At 56.7% G+C, this 19,686-nt stretch overlaps 1 protein-coding gene across 1 annotated transcript in view; it reads left to right on the top strand.

Annotated features, from left to right (window-relative positions):
* CHD6 (chromodomain helicase DNA binding protein 6) overlaps positions 1–19,686 on the top strand; it is a 195,416-nt gene that overhangs the window by 106,784 nt on the left and 68,946 nt on the right. The window contains exons 5-13 of the mRNA XM_065414628.1: positions 5,467–5,614; positions 7,090–7,239; positions 10,038–10,103; positions 11,052–11,110; positions 11,691–11,808; positions 13,773–13,859; positions 14,671–14,805; positions 15,490–15,611; positions 17,942–18,185. Coding sequence (XP_065270700.1) covers positions 5,467–5,614; positions 7,090–7,239; positions 10,038–10,103; positions 11,052–11,110; positions 11,691–11,808; positions 13,773–13,859; positions 14,671–14,805; positions 15,490–15,611; positions 17,942–18,185 — 1,129 coding nt within the window. The remainder of the gene's footprint in view (positions 1–5,466; positions 5,615–7,089; positions 7,240–10,037; positions 10,104–11,051; positions 11,111–11,690; positions 11,809–13,772; positions 13,860–14,670; positions 14,806–15,489; positions 15,612–17,941; positions 18,186–19,686) is intronic.

The following is a 19,686-nucleotide window of genomic DNA, read 5'->3' as shown; positions in this document are numbered from 1 at the left end:
CTGCTCAACATCTTACATCCTCAGTACCAGCCACGGTGGCCCTACCAATCAATGAGGCCACCTGAGTTTCTCTTCTCCCATCCTCCACCCAACTCTCTTGTGATTCAGGCAGCTACCAAATGGACCCACCAACAGCACCCGCTATCCATCCCGGCAGATAAGGAGGGCAAGCACCTGGACCTTTTGGGCCACAAGGTTTTTTCCTCCATCAACCTACAATTTTGCATTTTGAACTACTTGGCTCTGTTTGTGAAATACAACTTCCTTACCTACGGCAAACCTATGGATTTCACTGATAAACTGCCCCTGCAGGATCAGGCCCGATTCCAAGCTATCCTAGAGGAAGGGAAACTGGTGGCGAGGACGACGCTGCCGGCCGCGGTTGATGCAGCAGACACTTCTCGCATACGATGGCTACGGGGATTGTCATAGAATCATAGCTCTGCACAGAGAGTCCTGGTTACATTCCTCCGACTTCCCGAAGGAGATCCAGACCACCATAGAAGATCTTCCTTTGACAAGTCTCACCTCTTCGATCAGAAGACTGATGACTCTCTTTACTCCCTCAAGGACTCTAGAGCCACCCTCCGGTCTCTGGTCATCTACACACCAGCGCCCAAGCTCAAATTCTACTGTCCACCTCCAACCCAGCGGTTCAAAGCTCCCCAACTTTTCCAACGGTCCTATGAGCCTTCTCACAAACGGCAGAGGATCCAGCAGTCCTATCCTTCCAGTTAATCGTCATCACAACCTCCTGCCCTCAAACATCTCAGAAGTGCTATTTCTGAGAACACTCAGAGAGCCGCCAACCACTGTGCCTCTTGGCGTGCTCCCGGCCCACCCCCTTCAGCGGGCGCCTAGCTCTCTTCTTGCCCGTTTGAAGTGCAATAACAGTGGTCATGTGAATCCTGGATGTCATTCGACATGGCTGTACGATTAAGTTCCAAACACTACCTCGTCCACATCCCCGACCCCCGCTTCAGGAATCGTTCTCACAACAGTATCCTCACCGTGAAGTGGACTTCCTTCTTCAGATAGGCGCGATAGAACCTGTTCCCGCAGCCCATCAGGGAGCAGGGTTCTATTCCACTTATTTCCTAGTCCCCAAGAAGACGCTGGGGCATATACTGGGCACTTGGTTCCTTTCCCTGTGGCACCCACCACTGTGAGGGAGCCTGCCACTGGCAACTGTAGGGGTTTGTTTACAGCGGTCCTTGCTGCTCCAGAGTCTATTAAAAAGTCTATATCTGCATCTCCCACCCGCACATTTACTCGGGGTTCCATCCACTGATCCTAGACCTATGTCATCTCAACCATTTAGTACGAAAGCCAAAGTTTTGTATGGTCACTCTGGCGGCCATCATTCCTTCCCTAGAAAGAAATATGTGGTTTACGGCTCTTACTTTCATGTGGACAACCATCCTGCCCACAGATGATTCCTGAGATTCATGGCAGATCATCATCAATTTCAGTACAGGTTCTCCCGTTCAGACTCTCCACTGCTCCTCATGTATTCACCAAAGTTTTCTCAGTTGTGGTGGCCCACCTCTGCTGTTGAAGGATCCTTCTATTCCCTTATCTAGATTATAGGCTGCTGGTGACACGATCAAGAAGGGACGCTTGAGCTTCGATTTCCATGCTGCTCACACTCCTCTCCTCCCTGGGGGTGAGCATAAACATTGAAAAATCAACTTTGGACCCCAGGTAATTGCTAGAGTTCATTGGGGCACGCACCGACACGGTCTCGGCTTGTCCAGAACTGCTGGAGGACAGGTTCCAGACCCTTCAGGACCTAATTTTCAGGGTGTTGTTCAATCCTTTTTTCCCAGCCAGAACCTTCCTTTCTCTTCTTTGCAACTTGCACTTGTGTGATTGCATTTGCTCATCTGCGGTTTCACTGCCTACACTTATGGCTCCAGAGGGTCTATTCCCCTACGCACCTGTCATGGACTCACAGGACTCATGCTCTCTCTCGGCTCTGTGCGGTCCCTGGGAGGAACCCACTTCAGTGTGACAGCCCTTTTCGGGGGTCCACTCTCTCTCGGCGGTTAAGCCGTAGGCTCCTCTGGCTCCTGGAACCCCACCTCTCTGAGCCCTCAGCATGCCTGTCTCTCGCCGCGGGCCCACTCAGGGAATCCACTTGCTCTGGACCCCCGGGGCCTCCACTCCCAGAGGGAATAATGCAACCCTGATCTCTAGACTGGAGTGACTCTCAGCCAGCGTAAAAAAGAAAGGTTTATTGAGCATCTGAACCTAGCACAGGAAACTCTCCAGGCCCTCAGGCCTAGTCAGCACCATACATCTAGGTCTCTCCTGCATCCAGGTGGGCTCTGGCTGCTCCCTCTGTCCGGTCCAGCAGCCCCCTCCTTCCAGCCAATTATCCGATATCATCTCCCCCAACAGCTCCTCCCCTGTCCTTTGTCTTCTGTCCTAGGTAAACAGGTCACCAGGGTCCTCCCACTGGCCAGAACCGACTGACTGCTAAGTTGGGGTGGACCTCTTAGTCACCAGGTCACCAGTTGTTAGGGTACCCCATCTCCAGGCCATTGTCCAGGGGTCCCAGCTGCTAGGCGAGGTCACACCTATTCCTCTGCACCAACAAACCTCTCTCACCACCTTGTTAAACATGCAGCACACAGGGAAACTGAGGTGTGCACACACTAGTCATGTAAAACACTACAAAAATCCCCAACTTCGTCACAGCACCTTTCTATGGACCTTGTCCCCACTTTTCCCCATGAAGTCCTCTTCCTTCTCCAGTGGTGATGGATCTGGCTCAGGTGTGCACTGGGATACTGTTCCTCCCATCCTCCCCTTCCATGACAATTATCACGGGTGCATTGCTCGTTAGATGGGGGGCCCACATGAGCAAGTGCATGACTCAAGGCACTTGGACTGCTCGGGAGTCCTGGATGCACATCAACATCCTGGAACTTAGAGCAGTGAGGAGAGCATGTTGGGCGTTTCTCCCATCCATCCATTCCTGTCATGTCCTCATCATGTCAGAAAATACCACTGTCTACTGCATCAACAAGCAAGGGGGCACGAGGTCTCCTGTACTCTGGGTGGAGGCCTTTGGGATTGGTGCATCATCTGCAAGATCCTGTTCTCGGTGGCGTACCTTCCCAGAATTCAAAACATAAGCATGGACTCTCTCAGCAGAAGATTCATGAATGGGATCTTCACGACACTGTAGTCACCAGCATTTTCAGTTGCTGAGGAACTCCAATCAGGGACCTCTTTGCCTCCGAGGCCAACAGCAAGTGCACCTAATAGTGGTCCAGAGGCCGTCTTGGTGTCCTGTACCAGGGCGATGCTCTAGTCCTTTGCTGGTCTGATCGGTTCAATTACGCCTTTCCTCCCCTACTGCTCCTACCGTGAGTCCTGCACAAGGTCAGGTGGGAGAGAGTGACAGTCATTCTGATTGTCCCCTTCTGGCCTCGACAGTTCTGGTTTCTCCTGCTTCTCTGCATGTCAGTGCGCTCCCCACTACAACCTCTCCTGGAACTGGTCATGCAACAGGGCAGATGGATCCAGCACCCCAATCTCTAGACTCTTCACCTCAGTGCTTTTGGATGGCAACTTTATTAAAGTGGGAATGCTTGTTGGCAGTGCAGGGCATTCTCTCGAGGAGCTGGAAGGTGTCCATGAGATGCTCCTGTGGGGCCAAGTGGAAGCATTTCACTTCTTGGTCCCAAAGCAGGAGCCTTGTCCCGGAAAATGTGGACATCTCTCTTATTCTGGACTATTTCCTCTCTCTGAAGGCATCCAGCCTCGCTCTCAGTTCCATCAAGTGCTGCTATCAATGCCTTCCACCCTCCATTTGAGGGGCTGCTGTCTTTACTCATCCATTGACTTCCAGGTTTTGGAAAGGTCTCCTATGAACCTATCCTCCTGTTCAGTCCATCGCTTCCCAATGGGACCTCAACCTTGTCCTAACTACATTGACAAAGTCACCCTTTGAACCTATGGCCTCGTGCTCTCTCTCTTCACTCCATGAAGGTTGCCTTCCTGATGGCTATCACTTCTGAAAGATGGGTGGGCAAACTGGGGGTCATGATGACTGATCGCCCCTTTACCACTTTTCACAAAGACAAGGTTTCCCTACACTTGCACCCCAAGTTCCTGCCTAAGGTTGTCCCTTCTTTCCATATCAACCAACCTATACACTTACCCACCTTCTTTCCAAAGCCTCATGCTTCAGTGGAGGAACAACACCTTCACTCCCTCGACATCCCAGGGTCCTGGCCTTCTACCTGTAGAGGACAAAACCCTTCAGGAAGTCCCCCAGGCTGTTTATTACTGTAACTGAATGCATTAAGGGACAAATGATTTCTGCTCAGAGGATCTCTAAGTGGGTTTCGGGATGCATTATGCTCTGCTACCAGTTATCAGGGCTGTCTCTATTGCGTGGGATACAGGCCCATTCCATGTGAGCTCAAGCATCAACTGCAACTGTGCTTCACAATGTGCCCCTTATGGACATCTGTAGGACAGCCACGTGGAGTTCAGTACATACCTTCTCTTCCCATTACACCTTGGTGCGGGACTCTTCTACGGATGCCTCCTTTGGCGCAGCCGTCTTCCTCTTCCTGGTTTCATCGTCATCATCCTCACACCCTCCTCCTACCTAAGGTACTGCTTGTTAATCACCCTCAGTGGAATACCATAGGGACTGTCACGCAAAGAATAGGGTGGTTCTTCGAGATGTGTGGTCCCTATCTGTATTCCAGTCCCGCCGTCCTTCCCCTCTGCTGCGGATTTGATTGATTTGTGGTCGAGAAGGAGCTATGGGCACGGTCAGTCCGCCCTGCTCTTTATCACCTCGGACGAAACCAAGGGCGTGTGTGCAGACACGGACACTGTTACTTTTAAAAGCTCCAGCTCCAGGCACATGTGCAGAACCCTCAGTGAAATACAGGTAGGGTATTCCATGCATCTCAAAGAGCCTTCAGTTACAGATGGGCAACCTCCTCTTATCACTCCCAGATTCCTGCTCTGACCAGTGGACCACACTCCCTGACAGGGCTGGCCACGGGGCCAGGCGTGCTGGCCACGGGGCCAGGCCTCCTGGCCACGTCCGTGCGGCTCTCTGACCACGGGGCCAGGCGTCCTGGCCACGTCCGTGCGGCGCTCTGACCACGGGGCCAGGCGTCCTGGCCACGTCCGTGCGGCGCTCTGACCACGGGGCCAGGCGTCCTGGCCACGTCCGTGCGGTGCTCTGACCATGGGGCCAGGCCCGTGGTCAGAATGCTGTGACTGTGGGGCCAGGTGCCTTGCGCACAGTCTAGAGTCACTCCCAAAGGGAGCTCTCCCCACTGGCCTCTGTGCATCCTGGTGACCTGATGCAGAAGCTCCCCAAAGTGGGATTAAAGAACTGAAAGCAAATGGTTTTGCTGGCCTCTCCCTGGATGCTGAGCTCTGACATCTCTGGAGAAGGGATTAACTGTCAGTCTCTCCTGGCAGCAAGGAGCAAGGACCAACCCCTGTGGAGAAGAAGAAGAAAGGGAAAAGGAAAAACGAGATCCCAGTGGAGAGTTTGGAATCGGATCAAGGCCTCCTGAGCCCATCTCTGCAGAGCCCCGAGGAGTCTGCTGAGTCGGCCGACAGCCAGGTATGTCCAGGGCCCTGGCCTCAGTGGGTTCAGCTGGCTATAGTCTGTTGTATGTCTGGGGTTCTAACACAGCTCTGACTTCCTACAGCTGATTTCTTACATCTGGGTGCCTGTGCGTTGAGCTCAGAGCTCAGTGCATCCAGGTAGCAGTTGGTCAGTGAATAGCCGCCTCGGCCAGGTTTGCGGCTGGTAACGTAAGGGTTAATGCCAGCACGCTGCCCTTGCATATCACTTGGCCATGTTCCCCTCTGACCTCTTGCTCCCCAGCTCAGTGGGACTGGGAGCGCCTTGCTCTTCAGACCAGCGGGAGGGTGTGCTGAGCACAGGTCATGTTGAGAACCTCCCTCCGCAGTCCAGCAGTGGCACAGCTCTCCATTGGGGTCCCCTAAGAGATGGCCCATGTGATTTGGACAGGGGATTCACCATCCCCCAGCATCCTTTAGCCCTGGCCGGTGTCTGGTGCTCACCCCTTCCTGAGCCCTGGCCTGTGTTCGGTGCTCTCCCCAGCCTGAGCCCTGGCCTGTGTTCGGTGCTCTCCCCAGCCTGAGCCCTGGCTGGTGTCTGGTGCTCACCCCAGCCTGAGCCCTGGCCTGTGTTCGGTGCTCACCCCAGCCTGAGCCCTGGCCTGTGTTCGGTGCTCACCCCAGCCTGAGCCCTGGCCTGTGTTCGGTGCTCACCCCAGCCTGAGCCCTGGCCTGTGTTCGGTGCTCACCCCAGCCTGAGCCCTGGCCTGTGTTCGGTGCTCACCCCAGCCTGAGCCCTGGCCTGTGTTCGGTGCTCACCCCAGCCTGAGCCCTGGCCTGTGTTCGGTGCTCACCCCAGCCTGAGCCCTGGCCTGTGTTCGGTGCTCACCCCAGCCTGAGCCCTGGCCTGTGTTCGGTGCTCTCCCCAGCCTGAGCCCTGGCCTGTGTTCGGTGCTCTCCCCAGCCTGAGCCCTGGCCGGTGCCTGATGCTGTCCCCAGCCTGAGTCCTGGCCTGTGTTCTGTGCTCCCCCGCCACCTCTGAGCCAGGCTAGAAAAGCATGTGGCATAAACCAATCCTGAGAGGTGCCAGGCTTCCGAGGATTGAGGTCCCTGGGCACCTACCAGGATGGGCCCGAAATGGACGCCCCTGAACTCCAGGGCTGGAATGCTGGGTGCGAACACTGTGCTCCGTTTTGCGGGTTCACAGGGAGTGTGTGAGCAGCTGTGCGTTTTGGCCTGGGAGGCGGGATCTGATATCTGGTAGTTCCCTGTGTGAGAGCCAAGAGACACGGAGACGGAAATCACTGTGAGAATAGCTGTGCACCATGGCAGTGTCTGCTGCATAAGGCACGGTTGTCCCACAGGCCTGGGTGGGGATGGAATTCTCCCCGGTGCGGCTGGGCTGTCTCCCCTCCTGCACCTTCCCCTCCCCTGCGAGTCCCCGTGGCCATGGGGAGGGAGAGGTGGTGTTGTCCACCAGCCCTCTGACTGTCTGTGTTGTCTACCGCACAGAAGCGCCGTTCAGGCCGCCAGGTGAAGCGGAGGAAGTACAACGAGGACCTGGATTTCAAAGTGGTGGATGACGATGGCGAGACGATAGCAGTGCTGGGAGCTGGGCGAGCCTCTGCGCTCTCCGCGTCTACGCTGGCATGGCAGGCAGAGGTATGGGAGGGCCCGCTAGCCTGTCTTGCACCAGCCCTCCCTGTAGAGAGGGGGTGGGGCTCTGCTGGATTGGGGGAGGGGCACACTTGGGATACTGGCTGTGTACTGAAAGCAAGCAGGAGCATGTGGGTCCGAGGGGGAGTCGGCTGTGTGGGGCAGTGCATGTGCCTAGGAGGATGGGTGAGAGCTGCCCAGAGCATCGTCCAGCTGCGCTCAGCATGGCTCCTTGCAGAGCGTGCGTGGGGCTCTCAGGAAGTGAAGCGTTCAACCCCAGCATCTCCTAGCGCTGAGAGATGGGAAGGACCATCCAGAACCCCAGCATGTCGGTCTGCCAGGTCAGCAAGGGCCTTTTCCCAGCCCATGGTCTGGGGCCTGAGCTCCCTCTTGTTTCTGCAGGCCCTGCCCTTCCCCTTCTCTGGGAGACTATTCCCAGGGGAGGCTGTCTTCCGGACCCACCCAGCTCTGCCCCCGGCACCACACTCAGTGATCCCCTCCCTGCTTGGCATTAATGCCCTTAGGGTGTCTGTGGGCTGCTGCCATGTCCCTCCTTCCGCATCCCCAGCCACACTAAGCTGTCAGGACTGAGGCCGCGGAGCTTAGTGTCTCCAGCCTGCTGGTATCTTTGACCCCTCTCCAGTTTCTTGGCATCTCTGGCAATGCAGTGCCTCGCCTGCGGGATGTGATCACAGCCCACCCATGCGGCACTGGGCAGTCGCTTCCCTGCTCCAGAGTATGGGGTCTGTTTGCAGCCCAGCACTGTGCTCGCCATCTTTGTAGCCTCATCACCTTGTGTCTGGCATGCTGTCCTCTCATGGTGAGTCCTGAGGCATTTCGGATGTGCCTGTCTCCACGCTCTCTCGGTGCCCATGTCTACTCTCTCCAGGTCCCTCTGTGTCAGTGTTCTGTCCTGGCTGACGCTGACAGCTTCTCCTGGCCGGGTCTCTGCTGTGAGTGTCAAGCGCTGGCTGCTCGTTCCCTGCTCCAGCCCTTAGCGAAGCTGTTCAATATTGATTACAGCCTCTCTTTGTGTACCGTTGTCAGGTGCCCCTTAGTCAGCTCTCAGCCAAGCTGCCGCGTGAATATTAGTCATCTCCTTTACTGAGCTATTCAATGCGACCCTGCTGCTCTTCCCGGGGAGATGTGCGGCCCTTTCTCTCTGTTGCTGATTCTCCTTTGGCCACTGTCACAGGCCTGTGATCCTAGTCTGGCCCATGGAAATGATCTTGCAAGTGAGATTTCCTGAGAGACCCTGGCAAATCCTTTGCTGAAATCCAAACGGGAAAGGGAAGTGGCCTTGACAGGCCCAAGCTCCCGCTGCCCATTGGTCCCACCTGGCATCTGCTTCCCTCTGAGCAGGGCAAATGTGGCCTGACCCCAGCACACCCCGGAGAAAACCCCACTCCGGGTGGGTTGCTATGTGCAAAGGCTCAAAGCCTCCAGCGTCCCTGCGGCATTATGCCAGCAGGTCCGATGAGCTGTGGCCACTGGGGCTGGCTGCATTTGTTGCCTCCATCTGACATCCAGCATTTTAGAGGTGACCATGGCAACTATGGCTAGGGAAACCCACTGGCACCTTGGCCCTTCCCAGGCTAGGAACAAAACCCACTCACAAGGCTCTTACAACACCTGTGTGCAGGCAGTGGGCATGGCTGCACCCCATGGTGCCCCCAGGGATGGAGATGGGGAGTTTGTGAGTGGCACAGATAGTGATGCAGCCAGCCCTGAGGTGTGGGGCTCACCCCGGTTTAGCTGGACGCGCCTGGGTGGGGCTCACCCCGGTGTGGGGCTCACCCCGGTGTAGCTGGGTGCGCCTGTGTGGGGCTCACCCCGGTGTAGCTGTGCACCTCTGTGTGGGGCTCACCCTGGTGTAGCTGGGTGCGCCTGTGTGGGGCTCACCCTGGTGTAGTTGTGCACCTCTGTGTGGGGCTCACCCCAGTGTAGCTGGGCGCGCCTGTGTGGGGCTCACCCCGGTGTAGTTGGGTGCCCCACCTGCCCTGCTCTCAGGAGTCTGTGACCTGTATTTCCACACCCTACCTCAAGCCCCTCCCCTGGCTGTCTGCTTCTGTACTTGCTCCAGCCTTGCCGCAGAGCACAAGCCCCTCCCCATGGAGAGGGGGAGTCATGCCCTGCCCTGGGACACTCTGCCCCAGTGATACTGCAGGGTGGGAGAGGACACGTATCGTGCCTGTGCAGCCTTGGTGTCCCCTGGGTGCCCCCCATTGTGCGTGTGTGTGTGCGCTGCTGGCTCCCTCGTGCCCCCGGGAGAGACAGCGGGAGAGGCTGGAGCTGGTGCACTGACAGGCAGACGCTGGCCCTGAGGCTCTGTCCAGCCCCCAGTGCAGAGCACCTTCCCCGTCCCCTGGCCTGCTGGCGCCATCGCCTGCGTGTGTGTGGCCGGGAGTAGATAGTGCCTTGGCGCTGGGCATTGCTGGGGCTAAGGCTGGGCCTGGGCAGCCTCAGCTGAGTGCCACCAGGAGGAGCCAGGGTGCCGAGATGATGCATCCCCTCTCCTGGTCCCAAACGCAGCCCTGGAAATCGCAGCCCCATCCTGGGGCCCCTGAAGCTGCTCCTGGCCTGGCTGAAGAGCGGGGGATGGTGCTGCTCTCATCCCCCTGACCTGGGACCGTGAAGAACATTCCAGGGGGTGTCCCCCCCATTGTTTGCCAGCTCCAGGCTCCCGCACTGCTGTGAGCCCAGAGGGAGGAAGGGGAGGGGGGCGGCCAGTGAGCTCTGTGTGACAGGGCTGGGGGTGCTACCAGGCCAGGGTATTGACTCTGCTTTCCCTTCGGTGCCCTCAGGAGCCCCCTGAGGATGATGCCAACATCATTGAGAAGATCCTCGCCTCCAGACTGGTGCAGAAGGAGGTGAGTGTCCCTCCTCTCCTGTGTCTAGAAAGGGGAGGCACCTGGGCACAGCTCTGGCATACTGACATGGCCCTATGGCTGCCCATGGTTACCTCACCGGGGGCTGAGGCAGTGTGATGTCACACTTTTGGAGTTGGACATCCCCAAGGAAGAGGCATAGCCCATTGACCAGGAGTCCCCCTTCCCCAGGAGTCAGCCCCTGCCGCCTCCCATGAGCATCTGCTCTGGGCTCTCTCAGGATACAGTGGGCATGATGAGAGGGGGGCTCTGACTGGCTGACTATGGCCATTGCTGGGCCTGGGTGAGGCCAGCAGAGGAGTCTCACAACAGAGCATCTCCATGAAGGGCAGAGATGGGAACACTGCCCTTTCTGGAGAAGGGGGTTGGACTGGGGGGTGGGACACGGTGCATGCAGAGGGGTCTGGCAGAGCCCGCACATCCCAAAGGGGCAGGTACTGGGTCCCCAGTGCCAGCTGTGTGCAACTTCTACTGGATCCCACACTTCTGGGGTGTGATAGATCCCAGCGCTACTTGTGGGTGGGGCTAACGTGATGCCCACCCAGCCTCGGGCAGGGGAAGGCCGTTGCCCATCAGTCAGGCAGTGAGCCGAGCCGGGTAGGAGCCTGGGTCCGGTGAGCTGTTGGCACGTGGCTGCCCTTGCAGAAGCATATTCTGGGGCAGCGCGTGGAGGAAGTTCTGTCCCTGTGTTACTTTCCTGGCCCTCCAGGGCCAATGAAACCTCGAGTTAGAGCCGGGGCAGCGCTCGTCACCTTCCCGAGCCTCATGCTGCTCAGCTCCCCTCTTTGCTGTCTCCTGCGCTCCAGTTCTGCCTCCAGCTCATACACAGGCCAGAGGAGCGAAGTCGGAGCCCTGACCAGGGGAGAGGTCCCTGGCCCCGCACCCCTTCCCTGCGCTGGCTGGTGCTAACCCGCTCACTCTTGGTTTCAGGTTCACCCAGGCGGCCTGGCCTATGAGATGGAGGAATTCTACGTCAAGTACAGGAACTTGTACGTGCTACGTTTATGTTCTGTATTGGCACATGTGCTGTGTGCAGAGGTGTGTGCGTGCTTGTGTGTATTCAAGTGCTGTGTGGAGCAGTGTATGTGTGTGCATGCACATGGTGTGCGCAGAGATGTGTGTGTGCACACGCTGTGTGCAGATGTGCACATGCTCTTGGTGTGTGGAGAGAGATGTGCGCATGCACTGTGTGTAGAGGTGTGTGTGCACGTGTGTGCCCCATGCGGCTCCCCTCGCACTAGCATCTACCTTGCTGGGATGGCTGCCAGCTTGCTGCAAACCCAGCCCGTGCTAGCTCTGGCTAGGTGCTTGGAACCTCTCCCCCTGGGCTTCCCTCTGAGCCCATGCGCCTGGCAGGGTGTTAGGAACAGGCAGTCACTGCCAGTGCAGCCCTGATCCTTGGCCATGGAGCTCAGTCTCAGCTGTACCGGAGCCATTTGTTTCCCCAGCCTCTGGCCTTGTGTTACAAACCAGTGCAGTGGGGGGTCACTGAGGGCTCCTTCCACGCTGGGAGGGGGACGGGATTGCGACCCACCAGGCTTTCATGTTTGGCTTCCTGTTGTTCCGCAGCTCCTACCTGCACTGCAAGTGGGCGACGCTGGAAGAGTTGGAGAAGGACCCCAGGATCTCTCAGAAGATAAAGCGCTTTCGGAACAAGCAGGCCCAGATGAAGCATATCTTCACGGAGGTGAGGCCATGGCTGGGCGGCTGGCACTTCTATCTCCTCTCTGGAGAGCTGGGCCAGTCGAGCTGTCTCGGTGCTGCCGCCTGCCATGCTCTCTGCCTAGCTGTCCCCAGTTACAGTGCAGGAGCTGCAGCTTGACAGCTGGCTCAGCCCGACCTGCCCCAGCTCCATTCTGAGCAATGCATCACCTGGAGCAGGCACAGTGGCCAGCCGGAGGTGGCCAGGCAGCCTTTATCCTAGTCCTGGGGCTGGCTGCCGGCTCCAGCCCAGTGCCAGCGGGGTGAAGGGGAGACTGGATGGGCTCTGCTCCTTGGCTCAGGTGTGTATGATCTGGAGGAGCCTCAAAGCAGCCCAGGCACACGGAGGGCAGGTCGGGGGGAGAGGTATTCAGCAGTGCCTGCGGGGCCAGTGACACCCCCCACAGTGCCAGACATGACTGCAAGCTGTCAGCCCTGCTGCCCGCAACCCACTATGGCTATGGGGGATCACACTGACAGTCCACGTTTGTCTAAGAAAAGACGTAGGGCCCAGGACAGCATTCGTCCACATTTGAGCTAACCCAACCCGCTGTGGCTTCTCCCTGGCATGGGCACCTCGTGCCTCAATTAGCAGGTCATGGTCACTTTGATCAGAGGGTGTATGGCGCCATCTTGCCAGGGCAGTGTGCAGTGGAGCAGTGTGAGCAGGGGTGTGTGGCACCATCGTGCCAGGGCAATGTGCAGTGGGGCAGTGTGAGCAGGGGTGTATGGCATGTGCCGGGGCAGTATGAGCAGGGGTGTGTGGCACCATCGTGCCAGGGCAGTTGTAGTGGGGCAGTGTGAGCAGGGGCGTATGGCATCATTGTGCCAGGGCAGTATGTAGTGGGGCAGGGGATGTATAACATGGGGCGGCATCTGCATCTGCACTCCTCTTGCAGCCCGTGATGTATCTCTGCTGCAGGAGTGGGGGCAGCGTGGCTCGTTGGAGAGCCCTCTGGCATTACGCACTCATCTGTGCAATGTGCCTGTTCATGGCGCGGGTGAGCAAGATCTCCTGGGGCAGGGATGTTGCAGGGAGAGAACGAGCCATAAACATCCAGGCCCTGCTGGGCTGCTCCCTCCCCCTCCGCTTTGTGAGCAGATTGGAAGCCGTTTTCTAGCATTTACCATTTGCTCCAGAGATATTTGCCGGCGGCTCCTGCGCCATGTCCTGGCGAGTGTAAATCAGCCTCGAGGAAATGGCCATGTCTTTGTAAGCATGGCTGTAAACCCTCAGGGGCTCCGACTCCCAGCCCTTGTCCAGTGTGCAGACGCAGCGCCCCTACTGGAGAGCATCGTGCCCCTAACCCCGGACAGGGTGCAAGCCATGCTCTGCCTCGGCTCTGAGCTGCACAGCAAGGAAACTGATCTCCTTCCCCTCCCTCCCCCCAGCCTGCCAGAGTGGCGGTGACACCTCTGCAGCTTGCTCCTGCCAGGAAGGGTGGAGGGACCCAGGGGAGGTGAGGGCCCCTACAGCCTGGTGCCAGGCCCCGGGCTGTTGGCTGTGTTGAGCTGGCAGAGGAGAGTCAGGAGGGGCTGTGTCTGGCAGGTGACCCGGGTTGCTGAGGTTTGCCAGGACAGGGAGGGGTGCGAAGGCCTGCTTGGGGCTGTGTTAGGCTGCTCGTCGGCGGGAGCCCTTGGACGCACTAGCACACAGGGCCAGGCCCTGAGCTAGCTTGTGCCCTGGGTGTGAGCTCCTTGCTAGCTGAGCTCAGGCAGAGATTCCTTCCCATCAGCGGCAGCACAGAGCCAGCATCCTCATGCGTTCTAGGGCAGCAAGGGGCCTGCCCTCCCGACACCTCCCTGGGCTCCCTGGAGGCAGACGCAGGGGCCAGCTCTGATATGTGCTCCCTGCACTGTGGAGCCCTGGGACCATATCCCTTGCACCCTCGCCTGCTCGGCCCAGCAGGCAAACTGAATGTGTCGCTCTCTCTCCTCCCGCTGCACCAGCCTGATGAGGATTTGTTCAACCCAGACTACGTGGAGGTGGATCGGATCCTGGAGGTGGCTCACACGAAGGACTCTGACACCGGGGAGGTGAGTGCCACCCCTGGCATGCAGCTGCTCCTCATCTGGATGTGGGGGGAGCAAGGCGCAGTGAGGAGGGCAGAGGCTGTGCCCAGGGGGAGCTCAATGGAAGTGCCCTGGGGAGGCAAGTTTATTTGCCTGTATATGGGACCTGCCGGGAGCTGTGGGTTTCAGGAGTGCTGGTTCCAGTGTATTTATCACCAAGTACTACTCAGCATGCCAGGCTGACTCAGCAAACCCAGAAGGGAGAAGTGCTGGGAGCAGGGGGCTAGAAATGCAGAGACCCCCTGAGGCTGGCGCTGAGTCCCTGCCTGATCCTTCAGCTCCCTAGCCTGCAGAGAATGGTGTGTTGTGTTCCTTGTCGGCTGGCATCTGGGGCCTGGGGAGACCTTGAACCCTGACGGCCCCTCCCGTGCAGGGGGATATTTGGGCCGAGTTTTGATTGAGCAGAGATCTGGATCTGCACATCCCTGCATGACCTGCGTGTGCATGTCTTCACGTGTGTGCGCGCAGGCAGGCAGGCAGGCGCATGTGCATGTGCATGTCTTCGTATCTGTGCGTCCAGGCAGGCGCATGTGTGCGTGAATGTTTTCGTGTGTGCGTGCGTGCAGGCAGGCGCATGTGCACGTGTGTGCATGCATGTCTTTGTGTGTGCAGTATGTGCAGGCAGATGGGCTGGCACGCATGCGTGTGCACGCTAATGGAATATGTGTGCTGGGGGCTTACACCCCATGGGGCAAGAGAGTGTGTGGCCGCTGGGCCTCATCTTCCAGAACCTGTCCCCCTCTCTGATCCCGAAGCACCTCTCCTTGCGCTGCAGGAGGTGACCCACTACCTGGTCAAGTGGTGCTCGCTGCCGTACGAGGAGAGCACCTGGGAGCTGGAGGAAGACGTTGACCCCGGAAAAATCAAAGAGTTCGAGTCCTTGCAGATCCCACCAGAGATCAAACATGTGGTAAAGCACCCCTCGGCTTCTCTGTGACGCAGGGAGAGGGTGGCCTGTTAGCACCAGTGCTGGTTCAGTGCTTCTGATGCCCCTCGATCCTGGCCTGCCACCCCTGCTGTTCTGATCCTGAGCCCCCTCCACAGCGCTGCTGATGCCCCCCAGTCCTGACCTGCAGCTCCCTGCTGTTCTGATCCTGAGCCCCCTCCACAATGCTGCCAATGCCCCCTCAGTCCTGGCCTGCAGCTCCCTGCAGTTGTGATCCTGAGCCCCCTCCACAGCGCTGCTGATGCCCCTGTCCTGACCTGCAGCTCTCTGCAGTTCCGATGCTGAGCCCCGTCCACAGTGCTACCATGCCCCTCAGTCCTGACCTGCAGCCCCCTGTTGTTCTGATCCTGAGCCCCCTCCACAACGCTGCCAATGCCCCCTCAGTCCTGGCCTGCAGCTCCCTGCAGTTCTGATCCTGAGACCCAGATCCCCCACATTAGGGGTGGGGAAAATCAGTTGCTGGGATCTAGGGGCTAAGGCCTTGCTGTTAATCAGCTGATGCTTGCTAATAATTTTGAAACCTCTTTCCCAAGTTTTCCCTTTTCGGCCTGAGCCCAGCGTTGTCCCTTGTCCCTAGTCTGTGGCTACACCTCGCTGAGCACTAGCCTGTTCCTCTCCATGGGTCATGCTCTCTGCTCTCCCTCCTAGGAGCGCCCCGCTTCCGAGTTCTGGCAGAAACTGGAGAAGTCACGGGACTATAAGAATAGCAACCAGCTGCGGGAGTACCAGTTGGAGGGGATGAACTGGCTGCTCTTTAACTGGTACAACAGGTGAGCAGGTGCCGGAGCAGGCCCCACCACAAGGAGCACTGCTGGTGTTTCACACGTCAGTGGCCGCGGGGAGTGTTGTGCCGTTGGAGGGGAAGGGTGCTTCCTGAAGCAGATGCATGAGCTATGCCTAGGGGAATTCTGCGCCAAAACATTAGCAATTCTGTGCACAATATTCTAAAATTCTGCATATTTTATTTGTCAAAATAACACTATATAAGCATGCCAGTTTCAATTATTTTGGTAATTTATTTCAAAATACCTGTCAGCAAGTATGTCTGTAACCATATGGACAACAACAAAATATTCAGGAAATTTGTTTTGACAAATAGATTCCTTACTAGGCGCATTAATATAGAACTCTGAGTAATAATTGCTTTAAACTACAATACAGAAACATATTTCCCTCACCCTTCAGAAACAGTGCAAAGGTTTGGGGGAGTTGGGGTAACAGAGGAGCTGAGGGAGAGGGAAGTAATTGCTGGGCGGGCACCTGGGAGTGAGCCTGGAGGATTGTTGGGTGTGGGTGGGAGGGTATGGAACAGTGTGTTTTTGGGGAGGGGAGGAGGGATTGTTAGAGAGCCTCCCCCATGCAGACCCAGGCTGACTCTTAGCCTTTCTCATTCAGTCAGGGACATCTGCCCCTCCTCCCGTCCACCCCTGCACCCCCACTCAGCTACCCCTTCCCCCATCCCCGCATCTCCCTCCCCATGTGTTCCTGTACCCCCATCCAGCCACCCCACTCAGCCACCCTTCTCCTCCTGTTCCCAAGTGTCCCTGCACCCTCACTCAGCCATGCCTCCCCCATCCCCATGTGTCTCTACACCCCAACTCAGTCACCGCTCCTCCCCCCCATCCCCACGTGACCCTGCACCCCCACTCCCATCAGCCCCTGGCTCAATGCTATCACCCCACTAGCTCCTGTGCCCCACCCCAGTCTATGCCCCCCACTAGCCCTTCTGAACCCCAGTCTGTATGACCCCCCAGCAGCCCCATGTGTCCTGCTGTGGCTGCCCCCCCATATCCCATTCCTCCTCACCTGGCCCCGCAGGCAGGATGCTGTGAGGAAGGCAGTCTTCCCCCTCCCTCTCCACGGCAGCTGGCTGCTCCGGCCCTGAGTTAGCTGCCCTCTTTTCTGGTGCCACAGCAGCCCCTGGTGGGCTAAAGGTGTAATTGCAGTGCCTCCCTGATAGAATCTGTTTTCTGTGAGGAAAAAAAAATCTGCAGGGAACATAAATTCTGCATGGGCATAGTGGTGCAGAATTCCCCCAGGAGTAATGGGCTCACCACTCCCATGGGCTGATGGGTCACTGCTCCCCCTGCTGTCAGGGTACATGTCTTTGTAATTTTACCTTTATGATTGTTTAATACCAATGAAGTCGGCTCCTCCCAGCTGGCATGAAATGTGTTCTGGGTGGGGGTGCATTCCTGGGGCTGGTGAGGCCTCAGGAGAATGAGGACTCCACTGGGTATCCCGTGGGTAGTTGGTTGGTTGGTGCTGGCCGTGCTGGTGTGCCCCTCCCAATGGCAGGGACACAGATGCCCTTAAGAGACAGAAATGTGCACAGTGCTCTGCACTGACCCATGCACAAAGAGCTGGAGCAGATGGACATGCAGATGGTGAGGCCTTTGCATGCACAGTAGCCTGATTTGTGTGTGCACCCACAGCAATTGTGTGAGCATTTTCCCACTGACCTGGGAACTTGGGGCCTGTAATTTGCAGATATTTGGGTGGCCGGCCCTGGACCACCTTTAATGTGAGCATCACATAGTGCTTTAGAGGCCCTGAGTTCCCCCTCTGAACCCCCCGGTAAGCAAGTCTGTCTGCAGTGCTCCCAGGCTCAGAGAGGTGGCGTGACCTGCCCAAGGTGGCAAGGCAGCCAGTGTCAGTGCTGTGGGTTCCCCAACATGCTGTGTACATAAGAACATAAGAACGGCTGTACTGGGTCAGACCAAAGGTCCATCTAGCCCAGTATCCTGTCTTCTGACAGTGGCCAATGCCAGGTGCTCAGAGGGAATGAACACAACAGGTAATCATGGAGTGATCCATTCTCTGTTGCTCATTCCCAGCTTCTGGCAAACAGAGGCTAGGGACACCATCCCTGCCCATCCTGCTAATAGCCATTGATGGACCTATCCTCCATGAATTTATCTAGTTCTTTTTTTAACCCTGTTATAGTCTTGGCCTTCACAACATCCTCTGGCAAAGAGTTCCACAGGTTGTCTGTGCCTTGTGTGAAGAAATACTTCCTTGTGTTTGTTTTAAACCTGCTGCCCATTAAATGTGTCCCCAGGCGTAATGTGTCCCCATGTGTGTTGTGCTGCATCCGCAGGAAGAACTGCATCCTGGCGGATGAGATGGGCTTGGGGAAGACGATCCAATCGATCACCTTCCTTTCTGAGATCTTCCTGATGGACATTCATGGTCCCTTCCTCATCATCGCGCCGCTCTCCACCATCACCAACTGGGAGCGGGAGTTCCGCACCTGGACGGAGATGAATGCCATCGTGTACCACGGCAGCCAGATCAGCAGGCAGATGATCCAGCAGTACGAGATGGTGTACAGGGACGCGCAGGTGCCTGCTGCTCTCAGCTCCCCATGGCCCAGTGACCCTCGGGTCTCTCCACCTTGGCCACTGCTATTGTGGCTCCCGGGATGGATACTGTGACGGGTTCCCCCTGGAGTACTACCTGGAACTGGGGTACCACTGAGCCCTTTGACTCACCGGCCTGGGCTCCCTCTCACACTGTGCTGCTGTGACAAGCTGTAGACTGCTCCCAGTCCTACACTCCCACCAGCATTTGCACAGGCAGGGACACACCCAGCTGCAGTTACATGCAGGCTGACCAGCCACTGCATGAACCAACAATAGAGAGGCTACAGCCAACTTCCAGCCTCCCCCAGCCTAGGACCCCAGAGCTGTATCGTCCTGCCCTGATTGAAACCCTGACCAATTTGAATTTATTACTCAGTTCGCCTCTCCCTCAATGTGGAGAGGAATATGCACAATATGCTTGTGTTAAACCAAGCTGAGATTTTCCCCAGACACTTCAAAGACACACTGGTTTAGATTAAAACATAAAACAAGTTTATTAGCTACAAAAACATAGATTTTAAGTGATTATAATAGCAAACAGATCAAAGCAGATTACCTAGCAAATAAACAAAACTGCAAACCAAGCCTGACATACTAGATAGATTGGATACGAATTAGCAATCTCTCACCCTGGCTGCTGATACAAGCAGTTCACCAGGTTTCCATACACAGGCTAGAAATCTTTTTAGCCTGGGACCAACACTTCCCCGCGTCCAGTCTTTGTTCCTTGGGTGCTTCCAGGAGTGTCCTTGTGTGGGGAGTGAGGCCCCTAGGTGATGTCACACCCCACCTTATATAGCTTTAACTTGTGGCGGGAACCCTTTGTTCCAAAATCCTGTTTATGGAAAAATATAGGTACCCAAAATGGAGATCAGTGTCATGTGGTCTGGTCACCTGCCCTTGCTGAGCCATAGCTGCCATTACTTACAGGCTGTCTGGAGCGTTCTCAGGAAGTCTCACCAGGTGAGGGATAAGCTTCTCCTAAGGCCTGTTGTTTCCCCTGATGGCCCATTACCTTGAATAGGCCCTTCCCAACCAGCTGTCTAGACTGGAAGCGTCTTGCCTATAGATGAGGTCCCTCAGGTGTAACTACATTTGAAATACAGATGCATAGTGAACATTCATAACTTTAGATACAAAAATGAAATATGCACAGAAATAAGATAATCATATTCAGCAAATCCTAACTTTTCCTTAGATACCTCACATGACTCATCTTGTACAAATTGCATCATAATTATGTCATAATCATACCCCCAGGATGAATATAGGGTGTAGTGTCACAGATCCCCTGGGGTCACCCTTGCAGCCTGGCTCCCTGCCTAGCTCTGCATCACGAGGAATGTTGTTCATGAAACAACTGGCCTGGGTGTGGCCAGCGCACGGGGCTGCCCTAGCTGTGGTGAAGGTGCTCTTGAACCAAGACATGCACTGCTCATGCAGGAAGGTGGGAATGCCACGGGTCCCTTCCCCTGATGAG

The sequence above is a fragment of the Emys orbicularis genome, chromosome 12 (assembly GCF_028017835.1).
Source record: "Emys orbicularis isolate rEmyOrb1 chromosome 12, rEmyOrb1.hap1, whole genome shotgun sequence".
Lineage (NCBI taxonomy): Eukaryota > Metazoa > Chordata > Testudines > Emydidae > Emys > Emys orbicularis.
This window is presented reverse-complemented; position numbering and strand designations above follow the sequence as displayed.